Source organism: Harpia harpyja, chromosome 10, assembly GCF_026419915.1.
Source record: "Harpia harpyja isolate bHarHar1 chromosome 10, bHarHar1 primary haplotype, whole genome shotgun sequence".
NCBI classification, from domain to species: Eukaryota; Metazoa; Chordata; class Aves; order Accipitriformes; family Accipitridae; genus Harpia; species Harpia harpyja.
The window spans coordinates 11605529-11630471 of record NC_068949.1 but is presented as its reverse complement, the minus strand read 5'-3'; the positions used below and the strand labels follow the sequence as shown (position 1 = coordinate 11630471).

General features: G+C 38.3%; 1 protein-coding gene across 3 annotated transcripts in view; it reads right to left on the bottom strand.

Annotated features, from left to right (window-relative positions):
* Positions 1-24943, bottom strand: part of JMJD1C (jumonji domain containing 1C) — a 174632-nt gene that overhangs the window by 110006 nt on the left and 39683 nt on the right. For all 3 annotated transcript variants that reach the window (XR_008236961.1, XM_052799591.1, XM_052799592.1), the window contains exon 2: positions 7522-7686. Coding sequence is in view for 2 of the 3 variants with exons in the window: in XM_052799591.1 (XP_052655551.1) it covers positions 7522-7686 (165 nt within the window). In the remaining variant the exon portion in view is untranslated. The remainder of the gene's footprint in view (positions 1-7521; positions 7687-24943) is intronic.

Genomic DNA, 24943 nt, shown 5'->3' with positions numbered 1-24943 from the left:
AGGAGGAAAGAACCTGAAACAGAGACCTTCAGGATGCTGTGACATACTAAAGCAGCTTTCTCTAGAGGAGCTGCCAAAATGGCAACTCCCAGGCCCATATGATAAAAATGACTTGTGCTTACTGTTATTTTAAGGCTAAAGTCCAGAAAATAGTCTATTTTGTTTGGAATTCTAGCACTCCTGTAAGTGAATTTGACATTAAAAACAATTCTTAGCATAGCACTTAACTACAAAAAATATTTTATGTATTTTATATATGGAAGCATGCTTTTACAAAACTAAATCCTTTCAAATAAAAAGGGTCCCCGTTGCTTAGAAGTGCAAGTTTTACAAGAAGAAAGTAAAAAACCAAAAATTAAGTATAAGCTTGCCATTAGCCAACACCTTGAGACAAAAAACTTTGAAACAAACAAAGCAGTAGTGTAAAGTGCGCAACAGGACCAGGGCCACATAGAAGTCAGCACTGCAGTGAGGCTTTCCACTCCGTCACTCATTTCCAGAGGGGGAAGCCACAGGACAACACCCATATTTCACCACGGAGCATCTGGGGAGGCAGATTTCAGTTTATTGCTGTTCACTTGGGTCATGTTCTGGGAAGGTAATGGCCTCTGCTTAGAAGGCTGTGTGGAAAGCAGTGGCTCCCAGTAAGCGGTAGTTTAAAAAAAGCAAGTGCCAAAGTACACAGGCGGGATGTGGTACTGCTTGAAACGTTTATGTTCTGTGGGAATATTACAGTAACGTACTCTCCAGCAAAGTAATCTTTGAACCATCTCCAAGTGCTGTTTCTGCATGTTACTGTCTTTCACAATGCAGCAAAAATCAGGTCATTTATGCTCTGCTGAGTCAGTTACTTAAATTTTCTCTTCCCCAAGCTCTAAAGTGTCTTAAATATTTTCCAAGCAGCTGACGGTTTCCAAGCATTTTCTCCTCTGTTGTATATATCTCATCTTTACCCCAGATTAGCAAAGTATACAAGCACTAGAATTCTGATGCAGGGAATGGAGAAGCTAAAAAGAATCCACTATTAGTTTTTGATTGCTTACCCTGGAAGTTACAGCACTTCCTCCCCTCAAATTTTAAATACCCTCAAAGTTTTTACTTATTTTTAGGACTCCGGAGACCAAGTCTTCTCTCTGCCTTCCTTTCCATATACACGGTAATCCTTTGTGAACTTATTTCTTTTTACTGCTAGAGTATTTTGAGTGTCTGCTGAGGATTTAATCACAGTATCTGGCAGTGTATACCTCTATTTTTCATTGTGCAGAAGGAGGAGAACAGGCTGCAGTGAAGTAACTGAATATGCATGGGGAACATTAGCAGTATCTACAGAAACTCCTGACTTTGAAGGGGATCAATCTGATCCATGGAACCAATGTATAGAAGAGAAACTTACTCAGAAATGCTAAAATTAGACCATCAAGACAAGGACGAAAACAAATCCTTGAGAGAGTGAAAAAGTGGTAGCGTGTCATGGTATAAACAGGAATGAACAAGGGACCTGTTCTACTTTCCATCATCACGCCAAAAATAAAGAATTTGTCTCAAGAATCTCTGGAAGCTCTATAGAAGCTTGTTGTTCAATCTGTACACTTTAATTGTGACACAAATGACAATAAACTGGCACTTTATAAGTATTTGCTTTATAATCCAACACAATCAAGTCAGCTGAAGCAGAACACGGTCAAGCAAAAGGATTCTGCAATTGACAGTTGGGACAGAGGGGCACAGAGGGAGTGGGGGGAAAAGGGTCTATAAGGTCAGAAGACAAGTCTATCCTCCACATGTCCATGAACACTTCTACTCTTATACTTTACCACCAAGTACCCTAACCTGCAGTCAGCACATGAATATATGGGCTCCTTCACATCTAACCGAACAAATGCATCCACTACCACCCAGAACAAACCTCATCTCATTTTTCTGCAAGACTATCTCCTCATTAGCATGATGGTGAGACTGAAGGCCCACAGTCCCACAGGTGCCCACTGGCACTGTCCACTGTAAATCAGCTCCAGATTCTCACAGTGGAAGAGAGTTAGTCATTGCCAACGAAGACCCGCTCTTTGTCCCTGGTTTTGTTATAAGCCTGGCTAAAGCTCTATATTCTTGCAAAGCCCTGGACAGAGTCCCAGGAAAGATTGTTCTCAAGCCACTAGTTTAGCAATGACTTCACTTGTTCCAAGAAAAAGAGACAGGCAAACAGACACACACTCTTTTATACTGGGGGGGGGGGGGGGGGGAGGGGGGGCAGATTGAGTTGCTCCTGCAGCTACCCTACCTTCGGAGAAAAACATATTCAGGATCTCCTCATGAAACATATTTTAGTTTTTATATTTATACTCTTCAGAAATACACAATTGCAGGAGAACCAGTTCTTGCTGTATGCCAGCACCAAGACTGGGAGTGATACAGTTACTGCAGACCACAGGGCAAATCTGTTGGTTTGACAAGGTGAGTACTGTACAGCTAGTGAAACATTGTCTCCATATTCAAACCAAGGGAGAATCTGTATGGATTCTTCTGATTTATTATATATGAATTCATACTGAATTCACAAGCAGCACTGTTTCATTTATAGGTATAACAACAGGCAACACAGTTTACAAAACAAACCATACCCAGAACACAGGAAACCCCTGACCCCATCACCTGTGCCTGTATGTAACCTTCCCAGGCACCCAGCTCTGCCTTGCCAGCTAAATGTACCATTCCCCAGTCTTGTTTTTCGTCATACTAGACTGAATCAAACTGTTTCCTCCTTTGACATCTACCCTGCACAAGACTGCCAATTTCTTCCAAAAGGAAAAGGCTAAAATAAGATAACACTTTTCGTTCCCCTGTTCTACAGTAGTCTCTTCCTTTCTTGTTGCAAGTGCAGAAGTTTCTCATGTGTACTCCCATTCAATGCATTCACTTTTCCCTATCTCCAATTCCAACGCTTTTCTTTCCAACCTCTTGTATTCTCCTAGGTCCTTTTCCTGGAAGTACAAACTTGTCATAATCTATCCATTTTAAACTCCTTTAATCTTAATTGCATTTTCAATTACCCTTCTTCCCTTATTTTCTTTCCAAGATGACGGAACATGCCCCTTAAAATGCCCATCTTAAATTTCCTTCTTTCATTTCTATCTGTAGACCTTCAAATGATAAATTTTCATTTTAGCACATTATGGAAGTTTCCAAAACCCTCTTCCCAAACAAAATTATTAAGAAAAGGCACTCAGTCTGCACCTTCCTATGCCTTAAACTTATAAAGCTGATGCTGCTAAAAAAAAAAGTGAACTGTTATCTAAGTTTCTACCATGGTGTCCTCTCCTAGTTAGTCTTTAGTAAGAAAATGTAAACTTTTCTTCCACATTATTCTACTATTCTCTAAAATTACTCCAGCGGCTTCTGTCTATAGTCCTCTCTTTTTCTCCCTGTACACTTTATTTCTAGATATTTTAATATGCAGTTAGAATGATAGTAATTAAATTCAAACTGACAGCTCACAGAAGCATTCTGTTCTGTCCACATTAAAACCTTGGCTCCAATTTGTCACCCTGCCCACACACTTACTTCCATCTCCCTTCTTGGCTGCTGAGGGGATACCACCATACTCCTAAGACTTCAGACCAAACTGTATCATAGGCATGATTTTATCACTGATCTCTAACATCCTAGTACCCAAAGTATTTCTACATCAGGGAGATTAATTTACTCCCCCTAAAATACAACTATTATTACCCACCCACAGATCAAAAATTTTTATCCATCGTCTCAATTGCTTCAAAGTTGTTTCTTGAGGAATTAAAAAATCAATTTTGCCTCATTTTTGAAGTACTGGTAATTCTCCTAGCCCCTCACTTTAAGCCCATCACTCCACTCTTTTTGTATCTTTGTGACACACCCCCACATCCCCCTTGTTTACCTAACTAAGCTGACGCCTTCAATTTCAACACCTTATCTAGGCTACTTTTCTTAATCCCTTAATGTGGAAAAACACACCACTCACTTCCACTACCTACACTTCTTAAATTTTCAAAAATCCATACTTTCCTTTTTTCCTATGCTACCCTTTGGCCGAGAAGTTTTTTTCTGCATTGACATCTGTAAAGCATCTCCATTACTTGAGGTAAACAACAAGCATTGTTTTCCAAACAGTCTCTTCCCTAACATCTAGGCTACATTTATGCTGACATCACTTATCACCATTGCCATTTCTTTATGCTTCTTGATAGTCTTTTCTTCTATGCTTGTAAATACCCCTCATGCAGGGCAATTTCTGATTATACCAGTCACCTAGGCAGCCAAGTTCTCCACTCCTTCCAGAAAATCTTCTCACAAGAAGGAAAAGCATTTGATTACAGCATGAACAAGCTGAGGCACTACACTTCCTCTCTCTTTCACAGACTTACACAGTGGCCCAGAAACAGGTATTAGTTAACGTCAGATTGATCCTGATACGATGAAGCATGTTGCTGCCAATAGGACTCCAGGCTCATTTACAGTCAACTTTTCACCTTTGGCATGAATGAGGCAGGAACTCTACTAGAAGAAAAGATAATCTCATCATGAGAGAAACTGAATTCAGGGGATAATCTATCCCTCCTCTGTTACCAAGTTTCTAAACTAGGAGAAAGAGGTAGTACCTCTCACCTCCTTTCTCAGCACCTGACATAAGAGCCTAAAATCTTAAAGCACAGCTATATGAGGTCAACAGACGCTATGCTTTCAGTAACAGCTACACCTCAGGCATTCAAAAATAGCGAACATTTGTAACCAACTTGCATTCTATCAAATTCATCTACAAAGTGGACATTACATTGTATCACACGATTGAGTAATAAAAGAAACCTGCAATTATGAAGTACACAGATACTAGACGGATGACTGCCCATAGAAAGCCCCCCAGGAAATTACAGACTTTGTCTTCTGATCAGGTCTGAATACCATACAGTAGATACAGAGTAAGCTGACCAAATAAGAGAAGAACAGAAGGTGATAACCATCTAAATAAACAAGCACTTTCGATTCACTCCACTAAAGGCAAAGATCCTGTAGAACTACTACATAAAATATACTTAAATATTGCTTTGCTGTGTATATGTTAGCATCCAAAATAAAGTTGTACCAAAAAAATTTATTTTGGTATTTAATATGAAGAAAAGATAGTCACGCACATGAATGACTTTTTTCAATATAGTTCACATGCATGGGAAAGATTGAGACTTTTCCTTTAATAACTACAGCAAGACTCACCTTTTCCAGAAAATGTGCTTTATCACATCCACACTTAGGAATTCACATAAAAGCGTAGATATTCCTATTGCTGTTTGGCAAATCAAAATTTTTTTACCTCCTCTTCCATTGCTTTCTCATTTTTAATAAGTATTGTTTTGACAAAAAACCACCCCCAAACCTTCATAAAGGTCATCAACTCCGCTACACTAGAGTATTCAGATAGTCTGGAAACAAAACCCAAAAGTATTATAGCAATTTGAGCACACTCCCTGTTCCCCAAGGCCTGGCATGCTCAGTGCAGCTATTGATACAGAGCAGAACTTTGGGAGGTTTCTATGGAAGGAATCTGGTCTAACTAGAGTTAATATTCTGTATCAACACTTTCCCTCAAATATGCATTTTCTGGAATGGATGACTACAGGGTTTGACTCAGAAAACAATTGCGAGAACATTTGTAGGCAGGCCACATACAAATGCTGTGAACTTGTCATCTTTAACATCTGGAAACTGTGACCCGACAAGCTATTTGAGCCCCACTTTGGACTACCTGATTTCAATTTTTTAATTGTAAAAGCAGGAGTCGGATCTTTTGTAAACCTTCCTTCTCTCATCCAACAGCTACCTCAAACACATTAACATTAAAACAAGAATTAAAAAATTGATAAGATGGAGATGGAAGAAAAAAACGTTTCCACCTTCTGGACCAGCATAAGTTTGAAAAAGTCTCTACTAAAAAAGGTGCAACTAAAAGATTTTCACACATTAGCAAACAAAGATAAACTCTTAACTTGGGGACAGGATCAGCAGCCAGACTAGAATACTTTCTAGAAATACACCCCTTCTAAACACAATCTCTATCCTAAAGGTGAGACTAAAAGCATGTAAAATAGCACCGTACTTAGATACTAAGTTCTAAATTGCTAACAAATTTTAAAACACCCATCTCAATCAAGGAGAGACGGGTGGCTTCAAAGACCAAATGACATAACTCCCTAAAACGAAAAATTCTTGCTCAAGCATATACTAACATGAAACAGTAAATTTGCCCATACAAGCAAATATACAAAACAGCCTGTACATCCAGTAAGTCAGCTTGTTTTACTCAAGCACTTTAGCACAAACATACAAGGTGAGTCAAGTAGGAATATTAACTGAAGAGGACGTAAGTCCATCCTAAACCATCGATGCATCTCTTCCACCACTAAGCTTTCTTGAACAGCCTGCTTCGTGACCTTCAGCACGACTGTTCCAACCACAGCTCCAGAAAAATAATCACGTGACAGCATTTCAGAAAGTCCATCAAGTGCTCAGAGATGAGAATACGAAGGGAATATTTAAATGAAACACAGACACAGCTACGGTGCAGAGGAAAAAAAAAAACCCATCATCTAAATTCATTACGACTACAAATTTCTAAAAACCCAAGACTGAAGTTACAGATGCTAAGCTTAATATCAAATATATATCTAAGACTTCCCTTCACCATTTTGACAAATTTGTTGGAGCTCCCTTTCACCTGCCAGTCTGTGAGAAATCTTCCCCAACTCTCCACAAAGCAAAAACATGCAATATAGTAGGTTCCTGAAATCTCATACCTATTTGGCTCTTCTGAAGACTTTGATAGCACTAACAGTTTCTTCGGAGAAAAAAGGAATACATGTTTATTGCTTATTAGGCTATCTCATCAGTTCCTTAGTATTCATCAGGTCTATCTAAAGGCATGTCAAAACCAGACACAACCTCCTAGCAGTTCTCTCAGCAGCTTTAATGTTTGGGCATCAATCCAGAAAGAATGAGAGTCACAAGTATCATCTCATAAACCAGGCAAGCGATTCCCACTTACTTTATGGATCTTTACTCACTTTTCTCATCTTTCTGAATTCTGACCTGAATTGTAGATACACTCAACTCCCATGAAGAAGGTATAACAAGCTTAAGAGTTTATTTTTCACCTTTGTTTCAATCTTCCACAGAGCAGTAAGATGTGTTGCTGAGAAGTTTGTATTTGTAAGATGCTTTGACTGTGTAAAGTGCCATTAGTTCTATTATGTCACTCAGACTAGTTTTGCAGTGCTCTAAGTTGATTCAAAAAGGAAGATGAGTGACTATTATCACATCACTCCCAACCTTTCAACACAAACATGCTTTATTAGTATTTTCTTACCCTTTTCTTACCCTCCTCCCCCTCCATGCTCACCACTTTCCACCACCCCTTAAGTAACCTAGACAGTTTCCTAAGACAGACATAATTAAAGAGATTAAAATAGTTTAGTAAATGCAATTGCTCAAGTATCTTACCAATGCAGGCCATTGAATTTGTTTGATCTTTGATCCCTGAGTCTGGCTTGGGTCCTTTCTTTTTGCCCAGACCAGCTGGCACTCCACCAAGAAGGTTGCGAAATCTTCATAAACTTTAACCCATTCTCGCTTTTCCCATTCAAGGTCATCAAATTCCACATATACCTGGGGAAATTTAAGAACAGGAAAGGACATACATTATTACATATACACACCATGTGTGCATCTACATGCATTTATGAAAGCATGTATTGTAAAATTTAATGCAAGAGCTTAATATTACCCATTTTACTGTTATGGTATGTGAAATTATATAATCAGTTCCTGCACTACAGAAGAAATTCTTCCTGGCAGTACATTTGTGCTGAAGAGAGGAAGGTTACATTTGCTAAAACACTACTGTTAACAGTGGGTATCTTATCTCATGAATGAAAAGTATAACACTAAGTATTTACTAGCATCATTCAAGCAATACATACAGCTATTTAAATATCAGTAAATAAGTTCGAAGAATACTTCTCATTCTCAGCTCAAATACTTGTCACAGAACACAAACCAAAGAAACACTGTTTCAAGGAAAGAAAAAAAAAAAAAGAGCAGCCATTTGGAACAGAACCAGAAAGGACATCCTGAGCCTGCAGACCCTGTTACTACAAGCAACCCCAACACACAGCACGTAACAGAACCAGCTCAGTTTCTTGCCATTTCTGTCCTTCTGGAATCCTGCTCCTGTGGAGGGAAAAAAAAAAAAAAAACCAAAAAACCAACAACACACTTTTTGTTTCCAACTAAATTAATTTGGAGCCAGTTTGCAACTGTTTGATCTCATGCCATCCCTGTCCTGTAGGTTATACAGTTCTCCCGGACACATTCTTAGAGAACAACCATACCCTCCCTCAGCTGCATTCACTAAGCTAAATATGCCAAACCTTTTGTCTCCTCTTGAAAAGGGAAGGAACTCAGAGGCAAAAAGCTATCCAAAAAGCTATGTGCATTAGCAAACACAAACTCTTCTAAAACCATTACATTTCAAAATTAAACAATTTATTTAAAAATTCTTTAAAAATCAACATAATCAATTGTTTTCTTTTCCAAATTATGAGAAGATTCATAAGAAAAACCAGCTAGCATTATAAAAAAAAAAAAAGAGTTGCTGCTTGTCACACAAACTGGAGAAGGGAAGATGCTTTGCTACTCTCCTGAATTTCAGCTCTCAGCCACAGCCAAGGCAACTTCTGAAACTGGAGTTTCTTCCTCTATCTGCTTCTGAGAACTTAAATCAGTGTCACAGAAATATTCTTGTCTTTTTAACTTTGGTTAATTTTAGGCCTGCAACATACTTCCTTGTCTAGACTTTCTGTCTCACATTTTCCAAACATCTACCACACAGTGCTCCTTCTCATCTTGTCCTTCTCCCTTCTGTGTACACAACTTATATTTCCACCAAGCCTCTTCTCACTCCTGTATCAAAATTCATCATCCCAGTTTTCCCCCCACAGATAATTTTTTTAACCCATATTACTCCCATTCTGTTCCTACACACTCCCTTCCTTTTCCCTTCCCTCTTTAAAGCACCAGATTAAGGAGATAACTTACTGCAGTTACTTTCTTCTATGACAGCCCATTATTGCATCTCCACTTAAATTTTGTCCAAATAAAAAAAAGTTTCTTCTCCTGTCAAGCTATGCTCAGTCTATCCATTTATTTCACTGCTCCCCCTTCTCACAACCTCCACGAACTGCTCACTACTGTGACTTAACCACAGCTATCACTCACAGCGCACCTGACTCACTCTCATCCACCCCCCTACCAAATACTGACACCTGACCATCCCTGTAGTTGTCACCAATATCATATTCACAGCCAACTGGTCTTTCCACCTCTTATCTCACATCTCATCTTACTACTCATTTTCTTTCTTGCCTGTTCTCAATCACCGGGTCAAGATAGAATGTGTGCAGGGCAGTTGTCTGCATTAAATACTGTTCCTTCTTTATTTCTCAAGGGCAGAGCTTTCCCTCTGGATTCACCACCTCCACATCCAGAATTTCTGCCATTTGCATGCTGCCACTCCTCCGACATTTCAATTACCCTGGCTAATCACAGTCATCCCCCATCTCTGCATCACCTTATTCATCAACTCAACTACTCGTTTACCTTTCCCCTTTGCCCATTTCAGTCCCTGAAACTAGCAGGAAAGTACTGCTAGTCTCTGCAGTGGCACTAGAATCTGCCTTAAAGGAACAGTTTGTATATAAAATTATCCTCTCACCTCAATTGTTCATTATTACAGTATTGCCTGTTATTCTAACAAAGCAAGTAGAAAACAGCAGCAAAACCACAAAAACTAAAAATTGTAAATTGACACCTTTCACTAAAAAGCACTTTTTAATAACTTAATTTCTATAAATTAATTTTAAAATACATAATAAAAAGTTGCAGAATAATAATATCACAACTAAAACAGAGTTAACAGTAAACATAGTAATGCTTTAAAGCACTAGCAGGAAAGCACACCATATCACAGATCATCTTAGCAGCAGTATCTTATATTTGCAGCTACTTTGAACCCTTCTAAAGAGGCATTTATTTCTGCAGTTGATCAAATGACAAAATTTAAAGACAACCTTCAGTGACAGTACAGTCGAAAATCATTCTCTAAAGTCACCTTCCTCCTGGCCCCTCCTCCTGCAAATACCACTCAATTATTCTGGACTGGTCAAATAATTTGTTTAATATCTGGAAAGACATTTGGTCTTTCCATAACAGGGTGTAAGAGGTTAAGCACCAGACCTCACACAGCAGCAAAATTAAAAAAAAATATGAGGCAAGGGGAATCAAGTGAATTAACATTTTTTAAAAACACAGATAAGTCTAAACCAGAGTTAGCAGTTTAGAAACTGCCACACTAAAACATACTGTATCTTCTGGACAGTAGCCAAAACTTGTGGATAACTGTGATACAATCTAGTGTTTGTGTGCAAGTTTTACACCCCAAATAAACTGAAATCCGGTGCAACAACAGTGGGAGTTATTGCTGAGCTATCAGCAGAGTCTCCTGGCACCGTATAATTAGATCTTCAAAGGAGCAGTTCCAAGAAAAGTAGAGAATGGAGCGTGGCGCTGAGCCAGTCTGCCATTGCCCAGGGCACCATATTCCTCCTCTAGTATGATACACACACAACCTTACTTGGGAATTACTTCTGCCAGCTTCCACCACATTCAGGTTTTGATGCCAAGACTATTAACTATCTGCTGGCTTTTCAAAGTTCATTTTTGGAAGGCAGAAACAACACAGATGAAACACAGAACTCAATCCTTCGCCCATTCTCTTTTTTGCTAGGAAATACTTACATCAGGAAAATACATTATGAATTTTTCTAAGGCAACAGTAAAGCCTCTGAAGAAGGCTTTCTCTACACACTGACCTACCGCACAGAGAAAAGCAGGATCCCAAGCAACACAATTTTTTGAAAGGGAGTAAAAAGGGGAGAGGATTAGGAAAGGAAGCAATCCAGCAACCTACGCCAACAAAATAAAATGTAGAGCCAAAGTTAGACCCCCTAAGGAGTGCAAAGGCTGAAAATATTTAATCTTTCTTGCTTCACTGATGAAACTCTGTTCAGCAAGAAACTCAACAACATTTGCCTCCCCAGGAATGAATGCTGATTTTGAGATTTTTCAGCCAAATTGTGCTTCCTTGCCTTGTCAGCTATACAGAAGTTTGCGTTCCCAGGGTGGCTGAAGTTTTCTTACCACGTATACATTCACTTGCATAAAAAGGAGAAATTCCCACTGGGATGATGTTATATTTATAATTGGCATTAACGTGCTAATTCTGTAACTCACTACTATTCTCCAACAGGAAGCAGCATAAGCTTTCAGCATGCTTTTCCAAGTAAAGCAAGACAACAAATTAATTTCCAATGGAGTCAGCCGAACAACTGCAACAAAATATTTCTGTTTCAAAGCCAAAACACAACAATCATGGTGAAAATCTCTACATGCAGCGCTGTGATCCAGAGTTTTCCAGTCACTTCTGCTCCAGATAAATATGTCTGACCAAACAAATTCTGAAATCCTTTAAATTGTCACGGAAGCAATGTTGACTTCCAGCAAATTTGACTTACAATGCTAAAAAGCGTAGTCCATGCACCATCCACTTTCTTGAAACCACGTGAGTGGGTGGATGCTGTTTGTAACTCCCCCACGCCACAGCAGTGTATGCATTGCTCACGGGCTGGTTAGTGCTGAAGACAACTGCAGCATTAACAATGCAAAGGCTGACTCCAGGTTAGGTAGGTTTGCCCTGGCAAGAGCTCCAAGCAATACAGCTACAAGAATCACTAAAAACTTGAATCGTTTTAAGGCAAGGTAATCTCTAGTAACAAGGAAATAGAGTGCTGTATAGCATTTATTTACTAAGTTTCTAACGTGGTATACTTAAATAATCCATATACCTGATTTGTATTTAACAGAATACAAGTTCTGTTTTCTTTCCTAAGAGAATAGTGTACAGTTTGCCCTTTATCACCTGAAGTTTGTTAGCAAAATATTTATTTCTAGAAAAAAAATCAAGCTATCTTTCTAAAGATGGTTTTAATAAGGCAAAGAAAACACTTCTACTTTTGTACCACATTGAATAGTCTTTCATCAATACAAATTCAGCTACTGACTTCAAAGTGAGTCCCAGAACACATCTCACTAGGTTTCATTCATAACATTTTTAAATTAAAAGAGAGAGAATATTATACCATGTGTAATTATAATGCATATATACTTTGTACGCCACCTATAAGCCTTGAGAACTCAAAACTCGGGTGCTAAAAATTATCTGTGGAATTCCAAAGTCTTAGTTACACAAGTTAAAAAAATAGACCTAAAACTCTTAGCATGTAATCAAGCATCACAAACTAGTTGTCAGAATCAATTTTCCAACCTTGTGATGTACAGTCAGGTAAATACAAGAATGTAAGTCCTATATGTAATTTAGCAGAAATTTACTTGAAAATACACAAGTACAAACAAACATGTTTCAATGGCAATAAATTAAGTCTTTTACAAGTTGGGGAGAGTGTTTTGTTTTGTTTTTAAAACCCATGGTACTATCATCAGAGGAAAAAAAAAATTCCTGTTTGATGCCTCCAACTTATACATAGTTACTAAGAGAATCAGAAACTACATTACAAGATGCCAGGACAAAATTCCCAAATTAGCAAATTAAAATGCAAGTCTAAGTTAGCTCTTCCCCTCCCCATATCCTCCAGTGTTAGCTGTAACCTGCAAACTTTTAATTCTGGGGCACATATATTTTATGGGATGTTTAAGAATGGCTTAATCTTGGCCCAGTAAAGAGGGTGCTAGGAGTTTCCTGGTTTTGAGAGAAAATCCACCTTCAGAAAAGAAAATCCGAGAAGCCAAGCGAACAGCCAGTGCCTGCCCCTGCTGTCCGCAGAGGTGGATGAGGCAGCGAGTCCGGGTACCCCAAACCAAACTACCACGGGCAGTGGTGCAGGTTTAAAATTGGCAGGAAGGTTTCCAGAGCTCTGAACCCCACACAAGTCTGACAGCTCACTTAGCTCTGGTGGGCTTTTTTAGCATTATACGTAGTTGAAAATGAAAACAAAGTACACTAGGGTCTGAAAAACATCTCCATCTACTTATTGAGATGGATGTGATTGCGAAATACCAGGCTGGTACAAACTAAAGCTAGTTCTAAGTACATGGGGAATGCAGCCAGTAAGAGTGTTTTTGTAAAGCTTACTCGTCTTCCCATCTGGTTCCCAATAGCTTTGCCTTCTCAGTTTTTTACAGATTGTTTCTTTGATGGAAATGGCATTACCCAGCAGTCAGGTATTTCTAAATGTATCTTCAACTAATCAAATGCAATCAAAGCACAATTTACTATAAAGCAAAACAGCTTAACACAGTAAGATTATTACTGTTATACAAGCGCTACCCATTTCCACATGGAAAAGCAGAGAAATAGCAACCAAAGACAGCAGTAGGGTTTTTTGTTTAATAAGAGGCTTGCAGTGTTGTTCTATGCTACCAAAATTTCCCCAATCCTTCATATTGGCATTTCACAGTCACTCTACATCAAAAAGAACTCATAAAAGAATCATCATACCCTTTCCTTTATATACTGAAATGCTATACATTTGCATTTTACAAACTCTTCAAGCAAAACGGTACGGGGCGGGTGGGGGGTGTGTGTTTGAAAATACATTGACATCAGTCGATACAGCCTAAAAACACCCAAAACAGTTGGAATAATGGCAATAGATTGGTCTTCAGCTATCAAATTCTTTAGGATTAAAAGATGGTGTTTGACCTCAGTACCCGGGAAGATTATGGAACAGTTTGTTTTGAGGGTGCTCACATGGCATATGCGGGACAACCAGTAGATCAGGCCCAGTCAGCATGGATTCATGAAAGGGAGGTCCTGCTTGACCAACCTGATCTCCTTCTATGACCAGGTGACCCACCTAGGGATGAGGGAAAGGCTATGGATGTTGTCTACCTGGACTTCAGTAAAGCCTTTGATACTGTTTCTCATGGCATACTCCTTGAGACGTTGGCAGCTCATGGCTTAGACAAGTGTACTCTTCGCTGGGTAAAAAACTGGCTGGATGGACAAGACCAGAGGGTTGTGGTGAATGGAGTTAAATCCACTTGGCAGCCAGTCACAAGTGGTGTTCTCCAGGGCTCCGTATTGGGGCCAGTTCTGTTTAATATCTTTATTAATGATCTGGACAAAGGGGATCGAGTGCACCCTCAGCAAGTTTGCAGACAACACCAAGTTGGGAGGCAGGGTTGATCTGCTCAAGGGTAGGAAGGCTCTACAGAGGCATCTGCACAGGCTGGATCATTGGGACGAGGCCAGTTATATGAGGTTCAACAAGGCCAAGGGCCGGGTCCTGCACTTCAGTCACAACAACCCCATGCAGCGCTACAGGCTTGGGGAAGAGTGGCTGGAAAGCTGCCTGGCAGAAAAAGACATGGGGGTGCTGGTTGACAGCCGGCTGAATATGAGCCAGCAGTGCGCCCAGGTGGCCAAGGTGGCCAATGGCACCCTGGCCTGCATCAGAAATAGTGTGGCCAGCAGGAGCAGGCAAGTGATCATCCCCCTGTAATCAGCACTGGTGAGGCCGCACCTCGAGTACTGTGTTCAGTATCGGGCCCCTCACTACAGGAAAGACATTGAGGTGCTGCAGTGTGTCCAGAGAAGGGCAACCAAGCTGGTGAGCGGCCTGGAGCACAAGTCTTATGAGGAGCAGCTGAGGGAACTGGGGCTGTTCAGTCTGGAGAAAAGGAGGCTGAGGAGAGACCTTATCGCTCTCTACAACTACCTGAAAGGAGGTTGTAGTGAGGTGGGTGCTAGTCTCTTCTGTCAGGTGGCTGGAGATAGGACGAGAAGAAATGGCCTCAAGTTGTGGCAGGGGAGGTTTAGATTGGATATTAGGAAAAATTTCTTTACTGAAAGGGTTGTCAGGCATTGCAACAGGCTGCCCAGGGACGTGGTTGAGTCACCATCCCTGGAGGTATTCAGAAAGCAGATAGACAAGGCACTTCAGGACATGGTTTAGTGGGCATGGTTGACGGGTGGACTAGATGATCTTAAAGGTCTTTTCCAACCTAAATGATTCTATGATTCTATGATTGTCTCCATGTATTCTTAAAAATAGCCAGCATTTTTACCGAAAATCAGACATTCATTCCTAAGTGCAAAAAATTCATTTTATGTAGACAAGAAAGTATTTACTTTACAAGACCCAAAAACATTCTTGACAAAACTCGTATATATTTATTAGTCAGACTTTTACAACTCTTCCACCATTGAAGGAACATAATAGCTTGTCTCAAAAATGCAAGAGCTCTGCATCTAACTTTTTTTTTTTTTCTAGTGCTCAAAAGCTGTAGAATCAGATACATGTTTTCCAGGAAAGAACACTGAAAGCTCTTTAGAAGGTGGGACAAATTAACAGTATTGGTTATTTTATGCTATTTCAGCACTTGAAGAAAACACATGAAAATGTTTGGACAAATGTTCAAATCTGCACATCGGTTTTGATTGGTTGTGGAGCTTGCAAGTAGTAACAAAAATTTAATGGCAGAACATTTAATTTTCTCTTAAATGTAAAGAGAAAGTGGTGCTACTTTCAGATGAGCTGTCGAAGTCAAAAGGCTACCTCCTCAAAGATTAAATCCCTGTCGACACACCATACTAGCGTGAAACATCACACTCATTCTGAAGACTTAAATTCTCTGTTTATTCAAAGGAAAATGGAATAGGCGTATTATCCCAGAAGCAGTCCTCAGTTATAACCTGGGAAGTTGAAGTGTACAAAAAAAGACTAGTTCATTATCTGCAGGGTATTAAGTTTCTGTTGTTTCAGAACTGCCTGGAGATCTCTTTTTTGCATCGCAACAGTTCTGGGTCTGTCCAGCAGGAATGGACCAACACTTACTTCTTGTAAACCACTGAAAGACCCTGTATAACAGCATCCAGCTACAACTCCTCTAAAATACAAAGAGACAAGCCCTCCAAAACCACTACACTCATTACTGAGGAAAAATAAAATCTGCAGCCTCAGGATGATCTCAAAATTTATAAAGAGGAGCCTGTATCCTTGCTCGAGACACACAGTGACAGACACACTCAGGCTGACGTCATGCTTTATCTGCCAACATTGCTCAATACACTTCATACATGGAAGAAAAGGAAGACAACCCTGCTCTCTCAACAGGCTTCTGAATAAACTGGAGATACACACTTGCTGGAAGACATATCAAATATATGCCACGTGCAGGATGGAACAGGACCATATGCTTCAATAAACATGAATTTTCAAGGTAGCTTCCTTATATCAAGCTTTAAAACATAATCCTACAAACACAGAGAGGCCTTCAAACAAAAACCATTATTTCAAGCAAAATAAACATGGAAATTATCAACATGTACCATTTATGGTTAATTTGAAACCCTAATTCTGCATTCCCTGAAATGCATGCTTGACCACTGACAACGAAGTAGCTTTTGCAGAAAAAAATGCAGAGAAAAATGGTTGCAAAACTGAAGAAAAATACCAGTACTATTACAACAGCCTGCTACAGTCTGTAGCTTGGATTGCTAAGCAACCAGCACATCATGTAGAGTACAAAGTAAGATTGCAGGGAAGATGACAGAATAAAAAAAAGCATCTTACTTGGATGCCCCAATACCATCTTTGAAAAATAAAGAAAAACATTTAACACACACATGTCTTTCATCCCTCAATTTAAAATGCATATTCTAAAGAGAAAGCTGAAGGGAGAAAATATGAACTACACTGAATTACGAGGAAAAAAACCCATACTTCTTGTACGCAATTTAGAGTTTTAAATGAGTTCCTCAAAAAATACTTGTCCCTGATAAAAACATAATCCACAAGAGTGCCAAATTTTATTTTAAAAGCTATTTGAATCACTTAGGTATTTAAAATATTTGGCATACCTATTTTGCCAATCTTTTTCCAAATTCATGACTTAACAGCCAAGTGAAGTGACATGCAAACCAGAAAATAAATCGTAAATGTATTGGACGTAAAGAAACCAAAGTCAAGTAGCCCCATTTTAAAAAAGTTTTAGATGCCAAAAATACACTGAATTACTCATCCAAAATGATAAACAGAAGTGACTTACAATTTTAAGAAAGCATAAACTATTAAAAAATAGTAACAACTAGTTAAAATATACACATTACGCAAAAACTTCCTGGTCCTTCAGGTTTGAAAAAAATCTTTCAAATTCTCTTTGCTATCACACAACATAGGAAACTTTTCTTACTATATCTAAATTTCTAAATGTTAATTTCTAAAAACAATTGTTAATACATACTATAGAAAGCCTACATATTCAAATCAGATATTTGTGATTTTAGATAAGGTGAACAAAAAAGCAATTAAAAAATTTAACTATTTAGCTATTTAGATGGCTAGTTAAACGCAATTCATGTGCGTACATGCACATTTTTAATGTCACACTAAAAAGACCAACACCTGTCATTTAATAAGGAACCATTATTTCTAAGTCTCAATTCAAAAAAGATGCTGTTTGTATATATCTCATATTTGAAGATCTGACTATAAAACAATGGAATGGAGATAAGGCCATTTAAAATGCTAATTATTAATTGTTAGATGTTAATGGCTTTCAGTCAATTTTAACACTGCAATGGCTTGTTAATGAAGATAAAGTTTGTCTAGCAGGTTGTCAGTGGACACAAAGCACTACAGGAGGCTGAATTGGAGTGTGTGGTAAAAGGAATAGGTTACATCCTAGTTATTCATGATTTGCTATTGTTCCTCATCCCCCAAATCCAAGTTAGCTACAAACAGAAATCTACCTCTCTTGAGGCAGGAAACTTCACTGAATCACCTGGCTGTAGCCTTAGCTAACAACGTATAGCTGTAAAACCACTCCTGAGGAAACAGGACAACTTCAGTCCTTCTGGGACAGTCTGAACACACATAGCTGCAACTTAAGGAGAAGATCAGGACCCAAGCAGAGAGCTACGATGATTACATGAGTTCTTCTCATGTCTGTCTCCAGCTGAATAGCCCAAACCTGATAGCCCAAACCTGAACCATTGCTAGAGGAAATCAACAGAAGTGCTAAAAGCACAGGGCTTTCCCCATTTCTACCAAGACAATCCAATTAGCTATCTTCAACAGGTGAGAAGTCAAAACTGTCATCTTTCCAAGGTTCAAAGGACTAATCCCTAGATTAGACCTGAACCTATAAGTATTTATCAGTATCTATTCAGACCAAGATTCAATCTGTTTTGCATGTTGGTATGAAAAGTGATGTCTTCCCAAAACCACAGTGCAGAGCCTGAATAAACACTGTACTTTTCAACAGCAAATCTTTGAGGTCAAACAAAAAAAGACACTGTAAAAGAAAAGCAAGGTTTTGAGCTGAACTTTTGTTACCTGTACCTTTAAACCAGACTAGGAAAAAAGACCAAGTGCCTCTCAGCTGCTCTGTGCATCCACATCATTCTCCAGACAGCAGGCCAAACAAACGAGGAGTGGGCTCACAAATAATTTCTTTTTTTGTCAGATAAATCCAGGGATACCAAAAAGACATCAGCAAAGCTTTACCATAGTGACAGACAATACCAGAGGAAGCTGGTCAGCAGATTTTGTTTGTACCAGAGACATTTTCTCCAGGCTTAGTTCACACCACCAGCAGGAATACAATCAGACAACCTCGCACAATTCATTGCTGTTCTTTGGTCAGCTTACAGAAATTAAGAGAACTATGGAGAAATATTAAAAGAGTAATCGGAAAACCAAGAGAAAAGTTCATCTACCAAAAAGAGACAGTATATTGTATTTTTTATAAATTATTATCAACTACAAAATGGTAATTTTCTGTGCTCTGACGACAATGCAATATTTGCTCTTATGACGGAGATTATTAACCTTAAGCAACAAGCCAACCAACCAAATCTCATCAAATCAATGAGAAAACAGTAATAATTTAAAAAAAAAACCAAAAACACAACTTCAAAAGCATCAAGACAAGAATCCTGAAAGGTAAAAGAAATTTAGTGAAATATTGATCTACTTTATTGATTATCCACTAAAATGTTGAAAGATATTTTCCAGATGTTTCTTCCTTAAGAGGACTTGAATATTCGAGTAGGGAAGTTAGTGTACCATATCAATTACTTTAAAGCTTTATCTCTTACCAGAGAAGAACATTTTACTGTTTTAATAGTAACTTCTTGTCCTCTTTCCTCCACTATAACCACAGTCTGCAAACTGCTTCTCCTAGTCCTGCCTAAATCACCTCTAAGCAGTATAATAAAGACAGTTTCTAACTTCTTCTTAGCTAAGATGCAGAGGTATTTCACTTTTGCTGTTGTGTTCAATTTTTATTTTTGGAAATCTGAATTCTTAGTGTTCTCCTTTAGTGCTGTGATTGGATTCAGTGCTATCTTGCAAGCTGAATTACTCTTCTGTTGTTTTAGTCAGAGACAACTTCTTGTTACCATTCCAGCCTTTGGGTTTCAATCTCCTCTGCAAGCCATCTTTCAAAACTAGGTCTTTATTTCCTTCCCATTGTTGATCTTTGTCTAGTCCTTCATACTGGTGAGTCATCACTCATTCAAAAATAGACTCTCATATAATCTTTCTGATGTAGCTAAAGGCTTGAAGACACCTGCTAACAAAGGATTCATAAGCAAAACTTCCAGAAGTCTACTTCTTTCCTGTGGATTAACTGCAGCATTAGAGAAGAAAAATAAAATCTGTATTCACAGGCTGAAGCTTCAAAGGATTAAAATTTTTCAGATGTATATGATCTTCCTTTATTTTTCTGTTTGATACCAAATTGCAAGGCTAGACTTCATAGAGAACTGGGTCATTACAGTTCATAGTACCCCGGTGTATGAATGTCCACAAACTGGGATCAAGGTTCTTTCTAACTCTGAACTGAGGTATCTCCAAGTATTACTAAAAGGCCAGAGGAGATTAAGACTGGAGTGGCAGCACATGTGAGCAAACAAGACATCAGGAAACATCCTGCCAAAATTAAGCAGCATTTTGGGAGTAGAAGGAGGACCATAACCACGGCTCCCTGGGTTTTCTGACTGTCTTAATCCATGTCCTCAACCTCTTCTTCGCCATAATGGCCACTCCTCAGTCACAGATATCTGAAATTTCTGACCAAAAAAATTACAACACTGTAAAAAATATGTAAGCTATAAAGAAATACAGCAGCACCACAAGTAATTTAGGCAATCATCTTTTCCATTTCACAGTCTTAAGGAGATGTTTTACATCAGAATGAAGACTTGTTAGTAACGTGCACAGACAATTTGGTCCCAACTTAACCAAATACTTACCTTTTGTCAATGTATTTCAAAAGTCTTCTAATAGTTTTGTTTTTTTAAAAAAAAACAAACAAACTTTAGACATTGATAATGAATTTCTACACTCGGTTCGTGACAGCAGGAAAGTTGCAATCTCTGTGCTTTAGTACCCATACTCTAGGACAGGAATACAATCACTTCAACCCAGTGTTGCCTGTTTTGACCACAAATTCTTTGGGAACTGAGATTATATGTTTACATGATACTAAATGTAATGGAGCTCTAATGTCAGTGGGTTTTCAGGTGCACCTGAGGTGTTACAATACAAACCATATTGGATCACAGCAATACAAAACCAACCAGCTCCTCTGAACAACTGCCGCCTTTGTTGTTGTTGCTGCCACTAAGGCCACAGCACAGGAAGGACTGCTTCAAATAGAATTATTGATGCATGAAAGCTTCAGGAATATAGGGGTGGAAAGCACTTAAGGTTACAGAAATCATTCGTGATACACATACATGAAAACTCTCAACATGTTTGCCTACTAGTGTTTTTCAGAAGGTATACTTTTGCTCTCTCACCTAGTATTATTTTTTTTCGTGCAACAAAATTTCTCAAGTATGTGATGAAGGTTACTCAACCTTTTATGTCCTAAGTACTAACTAATTTATTTCAGTACCACAATTCTCCAAACTACAGAGAAATGTTTATGATTTTTACTTTAATTGCATGAATATTTTTGTAAAAAAAAAAAGCTTACAGCGTATCTTCTTTTTTTTTAATTAGAAAATGCCCTAGAAATCTCCAATGTACTACAATTCAAACAAAGTGAAGGCAACCTAATGTTGTACATTTTCTGCTCTCTTAGTAATTTTTTTGCAAAGAAAGGAAGAACAACAGATCCATTGATAACACCAACAGAACAATAAGATCCAACAGATAACACAATGAAACCCTTAATGCTTAAGCCCAGAAGTAAAGACATAGGAACAAAACACTGGCAATGAGTATACATCAAAAGCTACCTAATGAACCAAATTAATAACCTTAATTACTTCATTAGCTATCTCTGGGTAACTTACTAGTGGAAAACTCAGACATTCCCTGTAACAACAGCAAGGATAATATTTTTGAATAAATGGCATTTTAAAGGTGGTGGTGATGATAGATTAAAAGAAAGTTTGTTTATGCATAATGATTTTATAGGCTGTAACTATAAGGGCTGTGCCTGGGATTAAAAAAAAATAATAATCATCCTTGCAATTCAAAATGCATGCTGCAGAGAAGAGAATAAAAAAAGGCATTAATTCAGAACTGTATATAATTTGCTCACCATCTGTGCAAGTTTCTGGAATAAAAAAAAAATACGGTTTGCTATATGTCCAAGGCAGCTTTTAATGCTAGAAATGATACATATGATAAATGTGCCTACTGCATTGACTCATTTATAGAAGTTACTGAAATCCTGTATAGAACTGAACAATTAACATGTGAAGCCTGAAGTACCAACACAAGGACTGGTACCCTTCATCTCCTCCCTTCTCCCCTTTATTTCCCCACTATCATCTTGCTGATTTAAAATTAAGATAGTTTTACATATCCCTTGATTCAACCATTGCTATATACAAAAAATGCAGAACGCCTTCCCCCAAAATTTTTACCACTCATTCTGCATTTGCAAGTTTATTTTCTGAGGAGCTCCCTGTAATTCTGATTATCACTTAACCTTAGATTTTAATCAGAATCTTTAAAGAAATGTATCAACGTAAGTTCTTTTTTGTAAGAAGTATTAACACACCTCGCCTACTTCAAATTTTCTGAATGAGGAAACATCTTGAAAACAAACAAAAACCCACAAACTGCAATAGATTGTGCACCTACTGTTACAGTTATACAGAATACAGACAAGACTGCCAGAAAAAAATAAAGTAACTAAGTAGGGCCTTTATGACCTCCAGAGGTAACTCAAGCAACCACAGCCTTCCTGAGTGAACTTGCACCTGACAACTCTATTGTATTATGATAAGTCAGTGCAAGAGAAGATATAGGATATTTGCATCACACTTGTTCCCATTCCCCTTGGGAATGAGCAATAAAATTACTGTTCAGGATAAGGGACACAAGTGTTCCCTTCAGGAAAATGCATACACTGTAAGAAGATATTTTTGACTGAAGGAGTTACCAGCTGCAGAACTCTTAGTGGTGTAAGTTAACTGACATATTCTTTGATAACGATAAAGAAGTGCATCTGTTTTCAAAATGTACCAGGGAATGACAACTACGATTTCTACCTTGCTTTACCAAATGCCTTCTGCTTCACTGTATGGACTACTCCAAATCTGAATGTTATTTCTAATAAGCAGTCTCATTGCCTTGTAAACCTTATGTATAATAGACCTTGTGCTGCAGTAAACTCACTGTGAATGAGAAAGGAACAATTCTTACTCATGTAAAAACCTCACTTAGCATCCAAGACAAAAACAGAAAGCTGAGATGTCTGTCTTCCACTGTCAACAAACATTAATACTGCAATAAATTAAAGGAATATGCAATAAATACTTTTGAAAGTAATGTTAATGATTGGCTTTCTCACAGCTTTTGATACATTTATTTCATTGTGATAAAAATACCTCACATATAATCTATTAAGAGTATTAAGCATAGCCAAGGCCTGCAATCATGCAACTGCAGTATACTTTGAATAGATAATAGTTCTCAACATTGCAGACAAATACATATACTAGTATTTTTATTCAGTACATGTATGAAAACTAACTGCATGGGGGGGGGGGAACCTGCCATGTTTTTCTCCCATGCATTTCACTTCCCACAAAACCAGTAAGGCCAAGATGCTTTACTCCCTAGTCACTGCATGGAAAAAAAGAGGGAAGATGGAATGCCACAGCTAAAACCCATTCTTAACTCTCTCTCTTAGGATGGGAAGGAGGAGACCACTGATGAACCAGACAGAAAAAACCATCTAAGCTACTCAGGGAACCAGTAAGAGTTGCTGCCATCTCCCACTACCTCATGTTTAGATCAGGAGATCTAAAGGCTGAATAAATAAGATTCAGAAGTAACATTAAACACACTACACACAGGCAAGGAGAGCTGTTCTAGTTTTGCTCATAAGAAGGGATCAGAATATTGCATATATCTAAAAAACTTGATATTAATTGGTACATAGATTATTAGATACCAAAATGAGTTGCCAAGGAATTTTGGCACAAATTCATGGGAATCATAAAAATAAAGAAATGCACCTTACAAGTTCCATAGCACTGGAAAAATTAAGTGTTTTGAGCACTCAGAGCAAAGGGCAAAAACTTCCAGGCTTTCTAATGTGTGTGGCTTCTCTTACCATCACATCCCTTCCTTTCTAACCTTGATTTAAATAAATAAATAAATAAATAAATTCACAGGATACATTTTGCCCGAGAGTCCACAATGGCAGGACTGGTTGTTCAGTTAAGACTACCCCTTGCTTTCAGTACAGGCTGGTTTCTTAACATGTTTTCTGCACCCAAGATGTCAATAAAAAAAAATAGGAAAAACCCCACCCACCCACCAAAAAAGCGCACAAGTATGCAAGATATCTAATGCCAAGACAAGATCAATCCTTTTGCAATTATTTGATTTTTAAATTTCAAACCAGAAACAGGCAACTTAGTCTTTTTTTCTTTTCCATATTAAACCTCTAATCCTTTAAATAATTTTTCTTCCCACATGCAACACACTGAAAAACAATTGTAGAGCTCTGAGGAAAGCCAGCACCTGCAGGAAAGGGTTTAATCTGGCAACTGCTGGTGGTGGTGAGTTATTCATCACATAAATCTCTTAAGTCCCACCTCTTTCCTGTAGTCCTAACCATTGGAGTTTGAGAAAACAGACCTCGTTTCAAGCTAAACTCCCACCACTAAGCAGCTGAATCTCCTACATTACTTAGGATACTGCTCATGAGAGCAGACTTCACATGGAGTCATGCAACATCCTGTTCCAAACCAAATGCTCCAGATGGGATATGTTTCACTGCTGTCTCCCCCTCCCCAGCCCATTTAAGTTTGTTCTTTTTTTCTTTGAAAGCATTTATCCCAAATTGATGCTATAACAGCATGCTAAAACTGACCTTTAAGAAAAATACAGACAAATCAAAACTTAAAATCTAAATGTCTTTACTAAAAAAAAAAAAAAAAACAAACAAAAAACCCCACCCCACAGCACACAGATTATCAAAATATTTGTATTAGCTAACCAATTAGCAAAACTACATATATAAGAAAATAAATGACTTGATGCAACTCTACACTGCAGGAAAATCTGCCTTCTTTCAGAAAGTTTACTGATCACTTAGAAGCTTAACATTGTCACGCACGTTACTAATCTAATGGAAGTTCTCATCGACATAACAAGGAAAAAACCGTCTAGTCTGCTGATTACTCTGAATGCTGGCAATTTCTCAAACATCTGCTAAAGGTCAGATTTCCACTGCATGGAACCAATCAATGAAGCTACACAACACTCCCAGCGCCATTGGAAGTGCCAAACAAAGACCACTGTTT